Genomic DNA, 15,128 nt, shown 5'->3' on the forward strand with positions numbered 1-15,128 from the left:
AATTAGGTTCAACTGAAGGCTATCGCGCTGCAGATTTTATACAAAAGAGGACAATCTGTGTCCACTGTTTCCAGATCTCACGAGAAAACTGAACTTTTTAGCTCAAACACTGTTGGCGTTTACAATGTGCAGAGCAAGAACAATATGTCAAATCTTCTCGTAAATACCGGAAAGAATAGTGCAGAAAAGCAGCGATCACCTTGATTAGACGCAGCAACTAGGAAGATTTCTGTGCACTGTCCATACCTACACTTTAATGGTGCCACTTCGAATGTCTGTGTCATCTTTTACACGCACGCACTTGTCTTCTACCTAGCTATCACTTCCTAGATTGTGCTCCAAGCTGAAATTATCCCTCTCTATCTCAGTACTTAATTCCATCCCAATCTTTTAGTTGCTAGTACTTACCTCTCTAGCTGGCTAGTAACTATTCAACAAACTAACGTGGCCCATGTAATATCTTGGCAGATTGTCCTCTTTGAAGTGCCATTAATACGGGGGATCCTGAGCTAAGAGTTATTGTGATTGTTCATCACCAACGTAGACCGCTGCTGAGCAGGTAATAGGAAGAATACTTCTGTGTGGATTCGCTAAGAGATGCTTTTACACTATCAAGATATTGAATATGTCAACTGTTTCCATCTTTGAACTTTCTAGTTAAGGCCCTAGAACCCCCTGCGCCTTCACTTTTTTAATTCTCGTATAATGCAGAATTGAGAACCTGTTCCTGATTCTATATTCCAGCTGACAACTTTCTGAAGGAAGAGCCACAGCCATCCATTTACCTATCGTCTTTGTATACAGCCGTACTATCTCTGCGTTTGGATACCAGATAGCAGGTCCCCGTTGATCTCTTTCTGGAAAGTAATATATTGTTAATGGACCATATAATTTAGCCAGGTGATAATGGATTTCTTGAATATTTAAGATAAGCACATATGATATTACCATGTGACACAAAAAGAAGGCTCTTTTTATGCCGACAGAAGCTAAACACAGCAAACAAATTCAGAATATAGAAATTTGATGAGTGAAAGTGATTGGAATGTGAAACTTAAATTCACAACTTTATTCCTTCTAAAAATTAATGTTGATAACGTGTGTTTCTTTAAGAGATTTATAAAACCTTAATTAGACCATAAACCCTACCTTAACTAGAAAATAAAATAAATATTTAAAATACAAAGGAAATAATCATGAAATCCGAAACAAAACATAAAACAAAAAAAATAACAAAATTAGCCTAATCAGGTCTCAAGGTGAGATTCTCGATATCTCAAGATCCGATGGTGTGTATAGCGCTAAAGGCATTACTATAGAGAAAATGACTTCTAGAAACCCCTTTAAAAAATTAATTAAAATTCAATTATCAGATCAAAAGTTATAACCATTTTATATCATCATGCTGGTCTGAAGCAACCAAATCTCCTCTTAGATCTAAATCAGTCCCACTAATTCGTAAATGCATCTATTGCACCATTCATATAATTTGCATGTGACAAATCCCTATCTAGTTGTGATAAATCCATATTTGACCGTTCAAAATCACATATTATCTCAAATATAACTATCATTTTCTTATTTTATTTTCCCACGAGGGCTAGTCCAATAAAAAATGGAATCATGTTCCTTTTTCTTTTCCACTTTAGTGTACAAGCTTCTCTTCCGATTAAGTATCATTAAGATAGAAAAAATAAATATAAAAATGAAAATATGTTTAGATGAATAAAGAGAAACATAAAATAAATTTTACCTGTGATCATTTTGAAATGAAATTATATATTTTTAAAATAAAAAATATATATATGTTTTCTCTACCCCACTATTTCTGTTTTTTCTATTCCAAGATCGTCGGTAACTAAATGCTAAAAATTTCTTAAAGTTTTAATGTATTTTATTTTTATATTTTCTTTTGTGAGATTACTTAGCATTCCACCTAAAACACATGAAGATAAACTGCTAATGTGGATGATGATTTAGACCTTAAACTAACCGATACCTTATGTCCTTTCCTAAGGGAGCAAGAGACGGGAATGAAACAGTAGTCACTTTAATTTGGAGAGCTACAGGATTCCCCTTTTTTAGACTCTATCCTCAATAGTAAAATGGCGTTCAATTAACCTCGTCAGGCTCGCGCGGTCTCTGTCATGTCCCTGCATCAGGACAAAAATGCTATGTCAAAAAAAAAGAAACATTTCAAGCTAGCATCTGTGTTCCCAAGTCCAAATGAAGTAACAAGATGTTATTTTATTGTCTTAAATCGGATCTTTTGGCTTTTGATTGCAGGGCCATAATAGCTGTCCCTATCATACTGCTTGGTAACATGGACTAAATCATCTGCTAGAGTATACTAATATATATCCTCCAGATTCCGGATATTGCTGTCGTTTCAACGATGATCACGAGGAAGCAATCATCTTACATTTCGAGGCTTCATACAGTACTGTGTGATGGAACCTTTTTTATTTTATTTTATGGACTTCAATTCTAACAGTTGACATTATCTGAATCTTCGCATCTCATGCTAGATCAATACATTATCGTAATCTTCGCAAGCTATACTAGATCAATAATTTACTGCGGATATGTAAGCCAGTTCTGGATGTTGTTGTTAGGGATTCAAACTTCAGGATATGAACTGTTATTCCATTAATGTCCATCTTCCTGCTAGCCTTACCATTTCTTGCACATGATTCCTGTTCCTTTCAAAAATAAGAAAGAAATGGAAAGTTTATTTTTATTGCTTGAGCCATGACGACATAAAACTTGAGTGCTTAAGCTGCAGGAGCAGAATTGCCAGTCTGATAGGATTTCAGAAATATAAAACTAATTATTTGACAATTGGCAGCATTCAGAGGGAATTTCTTCCTTTTCGCGATTAAGAAATAGAAGGAATTACTTCACAGCTGAGGCAATAGAATTCCTCCAATATACAAAAGATTGTGAAACATACTTTAGCATACTAGATTTAAGTACAAATTACAGATATTGATCACTCCCTGGAAAAAAAATTATTGAACTTGCAAGCCCTATATATATAGGTGGGAGTTTATGGTGCACATGTAAAAGAATGATTAGCTGGTAACTGTAACTGGTAGGGAGAAATTGCAGTAAAAATGGAGGAAATGCAAGATCATCCAATGTCAGCCTAACGCTGAGGAATGAGGATACAAGAGAAAGGGATCCCAAGTGCTATTACCACCAGTCCAGCCACTATTATCACAGTGCAGGAATTGTTGCTCAGTGGACCAAATACCTTCTACTGATCCATCAATTTGCGATGTTGGCATGTTTGCTGTAATCATTAGACTAATCTTGTTCATAGGCATCTCAATGGTGCACGGATTCGAATACATCAAATCAACACATGGTTGAGCTGTCGCAGAAAGTGGCCATGCAGAAGTAGCAACTGAAGTACTACTGGTAAACATAGCGGCCTGGTCAGAAATATGGTTCATCTGCGTGGCCCCGGCGACTTCATTCGGTGCTGGTTCAGTGGGCCATTCCAAGTTTGTTGTTGCTGTAGTACTATGGCATAGTTGATTCCACAGGCCATCCGCAACATGACCTGCCATCATGTCACCGTGATCATGATCTAAGACAAGGTCAATCTCACAAGATCCTGAAGTACAAGGATCCTGAATAGCATTAAGAGTTCCAGCTCCGCAAGGAATGGAGGCTGTCGATGCCAGATCTCTGTTGGAATTGTTTTTGTGAGAAGTATTCGCAGCCAAGTACTTAGGCTGCACACTTGAAGAACAAGCAGCAGACGGAAGCACCTGCAATCCCTTGCCATCAAGCAGCTTGGCTTTGAGTGCACCAAGAATCCCTCCCGCTTCACTTCCCGTCCCGCAAACTTCCTCAAATGAGAAAGGCTCCACTTCTACAAGACTGCCACCGCCAGCGCCGGAATTGGGTGCAGGCTGAGGCAATTCAAAGTTTGTACGAGCATTAGCACCGCGTAACGCCCTAGCCGCATCATCATATGCTCTTGCAGCGTCCTCAGCAGTATCAAAAGTTCCCAGCCAGAGTCTAACCTTCTGCAACGAGTCCTTAATCTCTGCCACCCATCTCCCCGATGGCCTCTGCCTAACCCCAACAAACCTGTGGTGTCCCCTTGATGATGACCTCCTTCTGCCTCGCAAACCACCACCTGTTGGTGCTCCCATATTTCCTTCTCCTGCTACAGAATTAACCCTCTACTTTATGGAAGGGTCTAAGGAGCTGGTTTTTATAATGCTAAAACCATGCAGGTATCTACTGACATCCATGCATGGACAAGTGAGAAAGTGTTAAGCTCGGCTAGATTGAATATTGCAGGCCATGTTGTTTATATCGAAAAAGAATAATATATTTGCAACAACATTACAGTATTCGTAGCTTTTAACAGCTACAACTATTCCTGTGATGATCCATTAACCAAAATGTAGAACAATGAAGCGATCCACACGCCAATTGGGTAGTCGAGCTGGTTGTGTACCTTCCATTTTCTTCTAAATATTTGGAGTTCTAGCCAGTTCATGCGCATGGAACAAAAATTCAGATGATCCAGGCTCAATAATTCCAAAAATAAATTTAACTAGCCATCATCTCGACCGCTGGTTAATTAATTAGAATTATAAATATCTTTATAAGTTTTTATTTCTATTTTTATTTTGCATTTATTTTCCTCTAAAATCATCAAAGCTGATTGAAATGTTATTGTCTGTTGTGTCATATCAAATAATTAAATATTACTATTTGATAAAGCAAATTTTTTTTTTTATCAAGATGACATAATTGCAGGTCCTTATGCTTTTCTTTTCTATTATTTAGACCCTATGTTTTTTATATACTATTTTAAGAATATATAATTGCAAACCAATCCCTGATCAACTTCTATTTTATCCAGTTTTTGAATTTTCTAAAATTGCTACTTGGCCAGCAAACTATAATCAATTTGGATATCTATGACATTAGTTAACAAACTATAATTTAGACTTTTCTCAAAAAAAAAAAAAAAAAAAAAACCTTTAATTGAAACAGTCAAAGTGTCAAATATTTCATTATCAAAATACCACAAACTACTTTATAGATTTAGAATCTCTTTTTAATTAAATTTTATTTTAATTAGATTAAAAATTGATGAATCAAACTTTAATTCACTTGATCAAAACTCATGAGTTGACTCACTCAATCAAGTCAATTCCAAGATTTTTTTTAATGTTTAAATAATGATAGTTTTATGTTTTTTTTTTGTTTTATTTAAAATAATATCATTTTAAAATTACAACTTGGACCGTGTTGGAAGATAATGAAGGGATTGTAGAATATAAGGGCTGGAGGTGGGACATGCATGTAGTTTACTAATAAGAAAGACCAACCTTCTGATCAATAATTCAAGTTAGAAAAGGAAAATTAACCGCTTTAACTTTACCATTATTAAGCTTTTCATACATATAGCAAAAGGTAGACGTATTAATTTTTATTTTTAAACTTTTTATAAAAGGAAGTTAAGTTATCTTGGTTTTCATTCTTTTTACTCGCCCGTTTGTTTATATATATATATATATATATATATATATATATATATATATATATATATGTTAAAAAAAATTAATTATTTCGATGCATTTATAAATATAAAAAAAACACTTTAAATAACAATTGTTACTACAAACTTACCACACCAAACATACTAAAGCAAAAAAAAAAATATGTATATTTTTAGAAATACAATTACATGTCACCATCGGTAAAGAATTATAAACACCACTAAAACCTAAGTCTGGTACAAGATTGAAATATGTTAACCACTAAAGACAAAAGGTAGATATAGCTTAATTATAAGCATGGTTATTAAACTGAATTTGGGGTCAATCTAGTGCAAGATCAAAGTCACCAGTTGAGTAGGTTAATCAATTTTTTTTACAAAAATCAATATGATGTCATTTGAAAAAAAAAATTAAAAAGATTAATGAATTTTAACTAGGTTGCAAGTCAACTCAGGTTTTTAATCAAGTCAATTATCTTATATTTTTTTTATGAAACTTAACATGAGTTAAGTCCCAAGTCGATCAGTTGAGTTAGGCCAAAGTTAATAATAGTGACTATATAATGCAGCAAAAGCTAAATATTACATCAATAACACATAAAATACAAGAATTTAATTAGCAAAAAGGACTTCAAATATGAATCATAAGTTTGCAAACTTATTCTTTGAAATTTAAGTACATGGTGATTGCCTCTTTATGTGATTTACAAGACAATTAAATAGGTCTGGAAAACTGAACTTTATTAGAAAACAATCTAAAGTTTGAAAACATTAAGGAAATTAAAATATAATCTACTAACCTAGTCTAGCACGACCAAATATCTTATTGGGCTTAGATATGTCCTACTTGTTCATAAAAGTATATGTTAGCCTATCCATATAATCATATTAGGTCATATCTCTATCTGCTAATGTCAGATCCTCACTCGAATGATTAGAATATTTTATTTCTATTAGTTTGGCTACATCATTCTCCTTATATTAGAGAGAACTCGTCCTTGAGTTCTGCTTTGCCTCCAGATAAGGTATTAAGCGCTAGACGTTAAAGACATCATAAGTCTTCAGATGACTAGAAAGGTAAAATATATGTGTATTATCATTTATCTTCTACAACGTCTTACAAGAGCCTATCTTTCGTTCCTTTAGCTTGTTGTACTTGTCTACTAGAAATTTTTCACAGGTAAGCACTGCTTATACAAGATCACCAAGTTCAAACACCAGCCTCATACGATTTGTATCAACTAGGGATTTATATTTTGCATTGCTATCAATTATTGTCTTTTTGGCTTGCTTATGAACACTATGCAAGTAATTTGTCATACCATTAGCTAGGATACTCGATCATCTAATACAAGGCATAGACATCAATTCTACCACTCTAGAACAATTTTATCCATATACGATCTTAAATGGATTTAGTTCGCTAGTCCGGTTCTGAGACTTATTATAATTTACTTGCGATAAGATCATCTTATTATTTTGGCTTGTCTCCCACTAAACTTTATAGCAAGTTGCTAATAACTACCTTCGTCTACTTGTTTGTCTAATGGTGATATGCACTACTAAAATTTAATTGAGTTCTCATCTTAACCTATAAAATCTTCTAGAAGTTACTCATAAGCTTTACATCTCTATTCAAAATGATGAACAGAGGAATGCCATTTAAATGGACCACATCATTGAAATAGATGTGGGTTTTCCGAGATGCATCCATGTTTTTTTTCCAACAATTCATGGGCCATCTTTGAGAATTTGTCAACGACAATAAAAATAGAATACATGGCTTGTTAGGTACAGGATGAACCCGATAGATATATGACCACAAAGCATAAAGAACCGGTAATGGAGTATAGAGCCAATCATTTGATGAGCCACTGACAAGCATATCTTCTCACAAAAAATAGATATATGACCTAACATCTTAGGCAAATAATAATTTACAAACATTAGGACCAATCTGGGACAAAAAAAAAATTTTGATAACCATAAAATATATAATCATTCATAAATACAAAGTTATTTCGTTTACCTTCATATATCAACTCAATATGAATTTGTCCAAATGATGAATCACCCTAATACAACTTATTGGAAGCATCAAACTCTGTCACCTAAGTACGTATAATACTAAGTAAAGCAACCCATTTATTATAAGCATTAGCCACTTTGTTTAAACTGTCAGACTGATGCCTTAGTAAAAAGGTAAACTCTTATAAAAACGACACCCACTTCATATATCGATGACTTAACTTATGCTGTCTATTTATATATTTTAAAGCTTTATGATCTATGATTAGGATAAATTCTTTTTACACTGTTGTCAATAATAGAATGAAACTCTAAATTATAGGTGGAATAGTTTCTCTTTGAGTTAGATAACTTCTCACTAAAAAATAAAAAATAAAGCAATTAGCTTCTCATCTCTCGACTAAGAACTCCCAATCACCGTTTCCTTTTTTTTTTGGGAAATGAAATTCTACATTAAGGAAAAAAAACGAAAAACAAAAAACAAATCTCAAACCGCCTGGGTCACGTTTGGCTCCCAGGTTTCACGCTACTCTCCATCAAAATTACAAACAACACCCTCGTACTGACTTGAAAACAACGCTACTCGCTTCTTCCTCTTAACTCCTATAAAAGTCCTTTCACCCCTCAATATTCTTTTCTAAATTTTATTTCTCAGTTTAGAAAAAAGAAGGGGAAAAAAAAAAGGAAAGCCAAACAACTCTCTATTTCTTAGACACTCAAACGTTTCTCTCTTTCAGATACAAATTAATCCTCTAATTTCCATCACCACTTCAAGGTAACTCTAATCATTAAACCCTAACTAATCTAAATTTAGTTTTTTAATTTTTTTTCGATTCTTAATTTTGAATTTCTGTTGCAATCGTTTATTATTCGTAATTAGTGATAATTACTTTTGATTTTGTGTAAGTGCAGGAGGTGGAGGATTGATTGATAAAAGGAACGATGTTTGGAGCAGAGGATTGATCAGTAAAAGGAAGGATGTTTGGTTCTAGCAATCGTAAGTTATCTTTGATTTTTTATTTTTATTTTTAAGATATCAATTTTCGAGTAGTTTTTTTTATTAGAGGAAGAAGGTGAAAAATAATGAATGAATCACGGAATTGATATGGAGTGTAAATGAACATGAAGTTGATTGTAAATACAGTAACACCATTGCATTTTTTCTCGATTTTTTTTGCGTTGTGGATTTTGTTGGATAGATGATTATTGGCGTACTATGTTCTGTTTTGTGGTGGCTGTGGGTAATGTGATCAGTGGTTGTTTGATAGTGTGATTTTTTGTATGTGTAATGCTAATGAGTTAAAAGTTGTGTTTCGTGACAGCTTTTGGGCAGTCTTCTAATAGTCCGTTTGGGACGACACAGCCGGTTTTCGGTCAGGCTAGTAATGTAAGTAACAGTCCTTTTGCTCTGAAACCCTTTGGTAGTCCAACAACTCCTTTTGGTGCACAAACAGGGAGTTCCATATTTGGGGGCACTTCTACTGGTATGTTTGGTGCACCCCAAACTTCTTCATTCTCAGCGACAAATGCTTTTGGTAGCTCAACGCCTGCTTTTGGAGCATCTACTACCCCTGCATTTGGTGGTTCGTCATCATCAGCATTTGGTGGTAAGTGTTTATTTTTATTCCAATAACTGGTTGTCCTTTTTCACTCTTTATCTATTCGTGGGTTATGATTTTGCTCTATAGAAGTGAGATGATGTTTTTGTATCGGAAATATATATGGATTGTTGATCTAAGTTGTGGTAAAAAATTGTCTTGGAAGCCTTATAGTAGATCAAGTTTTTTCATTTCTCAGAAAAGCAAGTGTGCTAGGAGTGATATAGTTGCACAGTATATTGCTTATCCTTCTAAGCTCTGAACACTTGTAGTTTTTCCCTAGTCTTTATGCTCATTGTTTCATCTTGTTTTCTTCATTGAAACTGGTAGATGATGAGATTTGATTATGATATGATATCTTTGCTATTTCATCTTTTGCATGTGCATGTTTGTTTTGGCTACTTTTTCATTGTCTCTAGCAGACCTATACTTGCTTGTTTATTCTTTGTAACCTGGTTTTCTTGCCTTTTCAGTGTCTATCTTCATTTGTCTTCCCTCCTAGCATCCGTATATCTAGACAAACACATGCATGTATACACACACAGTTGCTCGCGCACACGCTTTAAGTTCGTATTAGTATACTTTATCTGATTCTGTTATTTTCTGGTTTTATGAATGGACAATGCTTTCTCATTCAAACTATTTATTCTTTTAGCAGGTTCTTCTGTTTTTGGTCAGAAGCCCTTTGGAGGCTTTGGGTCTACCACTCAAACAAGTCCATTTGGAAACACAAATCAACAGCCACAGCCAGGAGGCTTTGGGTCTACCACTCAAACAAGTCCATTTGGAAACACAAATCAACAGCCACAGCCAGGAGGCTTTGGGTCTACCACTCAAACAAGTCCATTTGGAAACACAAATCAACAGCCACAGCCAGGCTTTGGGTCTACCACTCAAACAAGTCCGTTTGGAAACACAAATCAGCAGCCACAGCCAGGCTTTGGAAACAATAGTTTATTTGGTTCAACACCTTTTGGTGCGCCATCTCAGTCTGCATTTGGTGCTGCTAGTGCTCCAGCCTTTGGTACAAGCACCGCGCCAGCCTTTGGTTCCACAAGCACCACGCCAGCCTTTGGTTCCACAAGCACCACTCCAGCCTTTGGGGCCCCAAGCACCACTCCAGCCTTTGGCTCAACAGCAACTCCAGGTTTTGGTAGCACAGGAGCTTCATTTGCCAGTCAGCCACTGTTTGGAGCTGGTGGAGCTTTTGGAACTTCCACTTCAGTTTTTGGATCTTCAGCTACTACACCTGCTTTTGGGAGTTTGACTGGTTCTGGCTTTGGCACTCCAACCACTTCTGCCTTTGGGGGTACATCTTCCCCATCCTTTACGTTTTCATCAAGTCCGGGTTTTGGCCAATCAACTTCTACTTTTGGGAGCAGCCCATTTGGAAGTACTACATCTACTTTTCCTGCCCAACCTTCTCCCTTTGGTGAGCCATATTTAAGTCTATTGTTTTGCAATTTGCAGCAAGGTCTATCTTAATAATGAGATTTTTTTTATCTAGAGTAAAAGGAACTTGAGTGGCTTATACTTTTTGATTTATTCATTGCATAACTTATTTTTTTATGATATGGTATGCAGGAGCTCAGCCTACAACATCAGCATTTGGAAACACTGGCTTTGCCCAGCCAGGGTTTGGGGGGCACCGTCCTGGAACTAGAGCAGCACCTTATGCAGAAACTGCTGAGGCAGAAGGTGGTGCACAGGCTGGAAAATTAGTGTCAATATCAGCCATGCCTGCCTACAAAGATAAAAGCCATGAAGAGCTAAGGTGGGAGGACTATCAATTGGGAGACAAAGGTAATTCGTTTGTGATCACATTGAAAATTTCTGGACATTTTTATTCTCATTGCTAATAACAATGACACACACGCATGCATATGTTCTCCGATAACTAATGCAGTAATATTGAATTACAGGTGGACCGCTTCCTCCTGGTCAATCTCCTGGTGGGGCTGGATATAGCATGTCTACCCCACAAGCGAATCCTTTTGCTCCTTCAACTGGACTTGGTCAAACATCTACAAATATGTTTTCTTCAACAGCCACAAACCTGTTTGCTCCAAAAACTCAAACATCACCTTCATTCACCACCGCCTCCCCTTTTGGCCCTTCAACGTCATCCAACCTCTTTCAGCCATCAACACCTGCATTCTCAGTTGGATCATCTCCATCTCTTTTTGGATCAACAAGCATGCCTAATTTTAGTACAACACCATCCTTGTTTAGTTCTACTACAGGCCAAGGAAATGCTTCACCATTTGGTTCCAATATGTTTAATAACACTCAATCATCTCTCTCATTCCCATCTACCACACCTTCAATGGGGCAGACAACTGCATTTCCACAGTCCAATCCATTTGGACCAAGTACCACCAGTTCCTTGTTCAGTAGCCCTGCTACTGGCGGCCTTTTCTCAAGCACTCAATCTCAGATAACTCCAAACCTTGGGGGGTTTAATCAAATGACTGTGAGTAACAAATTAAATTACTGATTACTTTATCATCATATTTAATTTCTTCATTTTATTAGCAGAAATAATGGTATTGAGGATAATCAGATTTCATTCCTTCCCAAGCAACTTAAATTTTCAGTTCTGTCCCTCATATTTATTTCAAGGTCTTTCTGCTTGTGTACATCAGTGAAAGTGGAATAAAAAAATTAAAAAACAAGACATCCAAATCGGAAATTCATTTTTGCAATTTATGTTGGTTGTTATGATTTTTTTGCAGCATGTGTGTATTTGTGTGTGATTTAAGTTCCAGTATCAGCACATTTGGTAAATTTTTATCTCTAACAATCATTTTATCTGTAGCCATCTCAACCAGCTCAGAATGCAGGTATTTTTGCCTTGAACTTCAGTCAGACACAAGCAGGTATTTTTTTCATTATTTAATTCTTAAGCATTTAGTTTATGGTGCTGACATTAGTTGTCTGCTATTTTGCAGCTGGTAACAGTGGCTTTGCTGGTTTATCAAGTAATTTTGGACAACCGTATGTCTTTGCTTCACTGCCTATAGTTAGTGCTTCTGTATCCATGTTTTCATGGGTGTCCATATCATGTATACCAAATGGATAGGAGACATTTGCTCCTTTCTTCTCTGTATTGCTTATGTTGCTTCATGTAGACAGGCTTCTTGTTTGTTCTTAACATATGCACTCAGGATGCAGTGTTCTGTTACCCATCTTTTTCATGATAGACATTTGCTCCTTCCTGCTCTGTATTGCTTATGTTGCTTCATCTAGACAGGCTTCTTGTTTGTTCTTAACATATGCACTCAGTATGCAGTGTTCTGTTACCCATCTTTTTCATGATACACTCAAGAATGCTTTTCTGTTTAACAGGTTTACCACACAAAATGCTGTTGCTGTACAACCAGTGCCTATTACAAATCCATTTGGAACACTTCCTGCAATGCCTCAAGTGTCCTTTGGTCGAGCTGGAACTACACCTTCAGTTCAATATGGAATCTCTACTATGCCTGTAAGTCTGTAACTATAAACTGTCCTGAATTTGTATACTCTAGGGTGTCGTTGATTTTTTACTTTTTTGTTTTCTTAATGTAAATAAGATTTGCCACTTCTTTATTATGCTTCTGTGTTATTCCCATTCATTCTTGTGTCTACAAAATTTAATTGGAGAAATAACAGTGATTCTGGTTCTTTGTTTTCTGTCAGGTTGTTGAGAAACCCTCTCCCATTAGAATATCATCTTTATTGACTTCTAGGCACTTGTCACAGAGGAGGATCAGGTTGCCCATGAGGAAATATTATCCTAAACATGATGGACCAAAGGTGATGAGATTTACTAAATTTGTTTTTTAAAATGGCTATTTTGATTGCCTTACCTATAACTGGATTTACAGGGACGGGGAGGTTGCATATTGACTTATTTCTTTGCCCAACTATTGCATTCAGGTTCCATTTTTCAGTGATGAAGAAGAAACACCCAGTACACCAAAGGCAGATGCTCTTTTCATTCCGAGGGAAAACCCAAGAGCTCTAGTCATTCGTCCTATGGACCAGTGGCCTTCAAGGGAAAGTGCAGAGAAAGCGTCTCCATTGAATGCATCAGCACCTGTATATGAGAACGGTAAATTTCCAAGTGAATAATGCTACCATCATTCTCATGCTGTATATGTGTGTGTGGTGGCATTGGTTGGGCTACTGTGATTGACTCGGTTATTCCAGTGCATGAGACTTTATTTTCTTTCCATTACTAGTTATCATATTGCATTATCGTTACTTTAAAAATGAATTATTATTTTTTTGTATTGTTACAATCCAAGTTTAGCCTAGTACCTTCTTTTATCCAGGAAAATTTTCAGTATCAGAAGATGCTTGTACCTCAAATGGTTCCACTGCTGGTGATAAAAATAGTAAGATATTGTTTCTTTTATAATGTGCACCCTTCATTTGTGCTGGTATATGTTGAAGGGTTGCATCTTGACTGCTTAATAAGATCTTTTGGGAGGTAGCTCGGTATATTCAAACATCTACTTGAACTTCATGTGACAACCAATTTGAGAACTTCCATCTGAGGAAGTCTACTGAAAGTTGAAGTAATCAGCTTCTAATGTCATTTTCCCCAATAGGCACACTTTTCCGTGGAAACGTAGCTTTTCTCCATTTATTGCATGTATAATTTTACCTCATAGCAGACATCTTGTGCATTATTAACCTCTCAGACAAATAGAATGCTGGAATTTGTTAATGAGGTTGTAGGGTGTGTTTGTTTCTGTTTTTAATCAATTTCTTTAATTTAACCGTTAAGGAAGAAAGTTGCTTTGGGCAATGGGTTCTGTAATCCCTCTATGGATTTATTTTTATTTGCTTGTGCTCATGCCTTCTTATTGTGCAGAAAATTCAGCTGAGAATGGTGTGATCAAGGAGCAAGTTAAAGTCAACCAGAAACCTAATGGAGTCCACGAGGATCATGCGACTCAGAGAGAGGAGTCCTACATGACACTTAGCGGTCACAGAGCTGGTGAGGCTGCAATTGTGTATGAGCATGGAGCTGATATTGAGGCGCTAATGCCAAAACTCCGACGTTCTGACTATTTCACCGAGCCTCGTATCCAGGAACTGGCAGCCAAGGAGAGGGCTAAACCGGGATTCTGCCAACATGTTAAGGATTTTGTCGTTGGAAGGCATGGCTATGGCAGCATCAAGTTCCTGGTTGAAACAGATGTTCGAAGGCTTGATCTTGAGTCCCTTGTTCAGTTTAATAACCGTGAAGTTATCGTGTACATGGATGATAGCAAGAAACCGCCTGTTGGACAGGGTCTAAACAAGCCTGCCGAGGTAACACTTCTCAACATAAAATGCGTCGACAAAAAGACTGGACGCCAGTTCACAGAAGGACCAAAAATCGAGAGATACAAGGAGATGCTCAAAAGAAAAGCTGAGGACCAAGGCGCCGAATTTGTTTCTTATGACCCTGTTAAAGGAGAGTGGAAGTTCAAGGTCAACCATTTCAGCAAGTACATGCTGGAGGATGAAGAAGAGGAGGATTGGGATGTGCAAGCTACCTGTAATAAAGTTGATGACTGCTTGGTTCTGAAGGAGTGATGCAAGGGTTTTTCTTGTCTTTTCTTTTCTTTTCTTTTCTTTTTTTGTCACGGAAGAGGGCTGTGCTTGTATAGTATTGACCTAAATTGTGATATATTTAGTGTGATTAATGTGGCTGTGTATCACTGGCATTTCTTTCTTTCTTTTTTCTTCAAGTAGTTGATTTTATTTTTTTTAGTGAAATTGATTTCTTTTATTGTATTTGAAATTCCTATGCTAGTTTTTATTCTTTGTGCATTACTTTTAAATATTACATTGTATTATTCACATTGTTATCAACTTATCCGTATAACCAAATAAATGAAGAATAAAAAAAAAATATTACAACTGTGCCATCAGAGATGCCAATATTGAAAGAACAGTCAGTCCTCTAGCGAGCACAGGCTCTGAGGCCT

At 36.3% G+C, this 15,128-nt stretch overlaps 1 protein-coding gene across 4 annotated transcripts; it reads left to right on the top strand.

Annotated features, from left to right (window-relative positions):
* Positions 1-8,182: 8,182 nt before the first annotated feature.
* Positions 8,183-14,934, top strand: LOC118046735 (nuclear pore complex protein NUP98A). Of its 4 annotated transcripts, none has more exons than XM_035055734.2 (13): positions 8,183-8,336; positions 8,474-8,558; positions 8,884-9,168; positions 9,815-10,591; positions 10,744-10,962; positions 11,082-11,632; positions 11,978-12,038; positions 12,111-12,156; positions 12,508-12,646; positions 12,841-12,957; positions 13,081-13,255; positions 13,479-13,541; positions 14,024-14,934. In XM_035055734.2, the coding sequence occupies exons 2-13, from the start codon at positions 8,540-8,542 to the stop codon at positions 14,731-14,733; spliced, it is 3,162 nt and encodes a 1,053-aa protein (XP_034911625.1). In that variant the 5' UTR covers positions 8,183-8,336; positions 8,474-8,539; the 3' UTR covers positions 14,734-14,934. The 4 variants fall into 4 exon arrangements, with proteins under 4 accessions (XP_034911625.1, XP_034911628.1, XP_034911626.1 ...); XM_035055737.2 differs by having other exon boundaries at positions 11,978-12,002; XM_035055735.2 differs by having other exon boundaries at positions 9,818-10,591.
* Positions 14,935-15,128: the final 194 nt, after the last annotated feature.

The sequence above is a fragment of the Populus alba genome, chromosome 19, assembly GCF_005239225.2.
Source record: "Populus alba chromosome 19, ASM523922v2, whole genome shotgun sequence".
NCBI classification, from domain to species: domain Eukaryota; kingdom Viridiplantae; phylum Streptophyta; class Magnoliopsida; order Malpighiales; family Salicaceae; genus Populus; species Populus alba.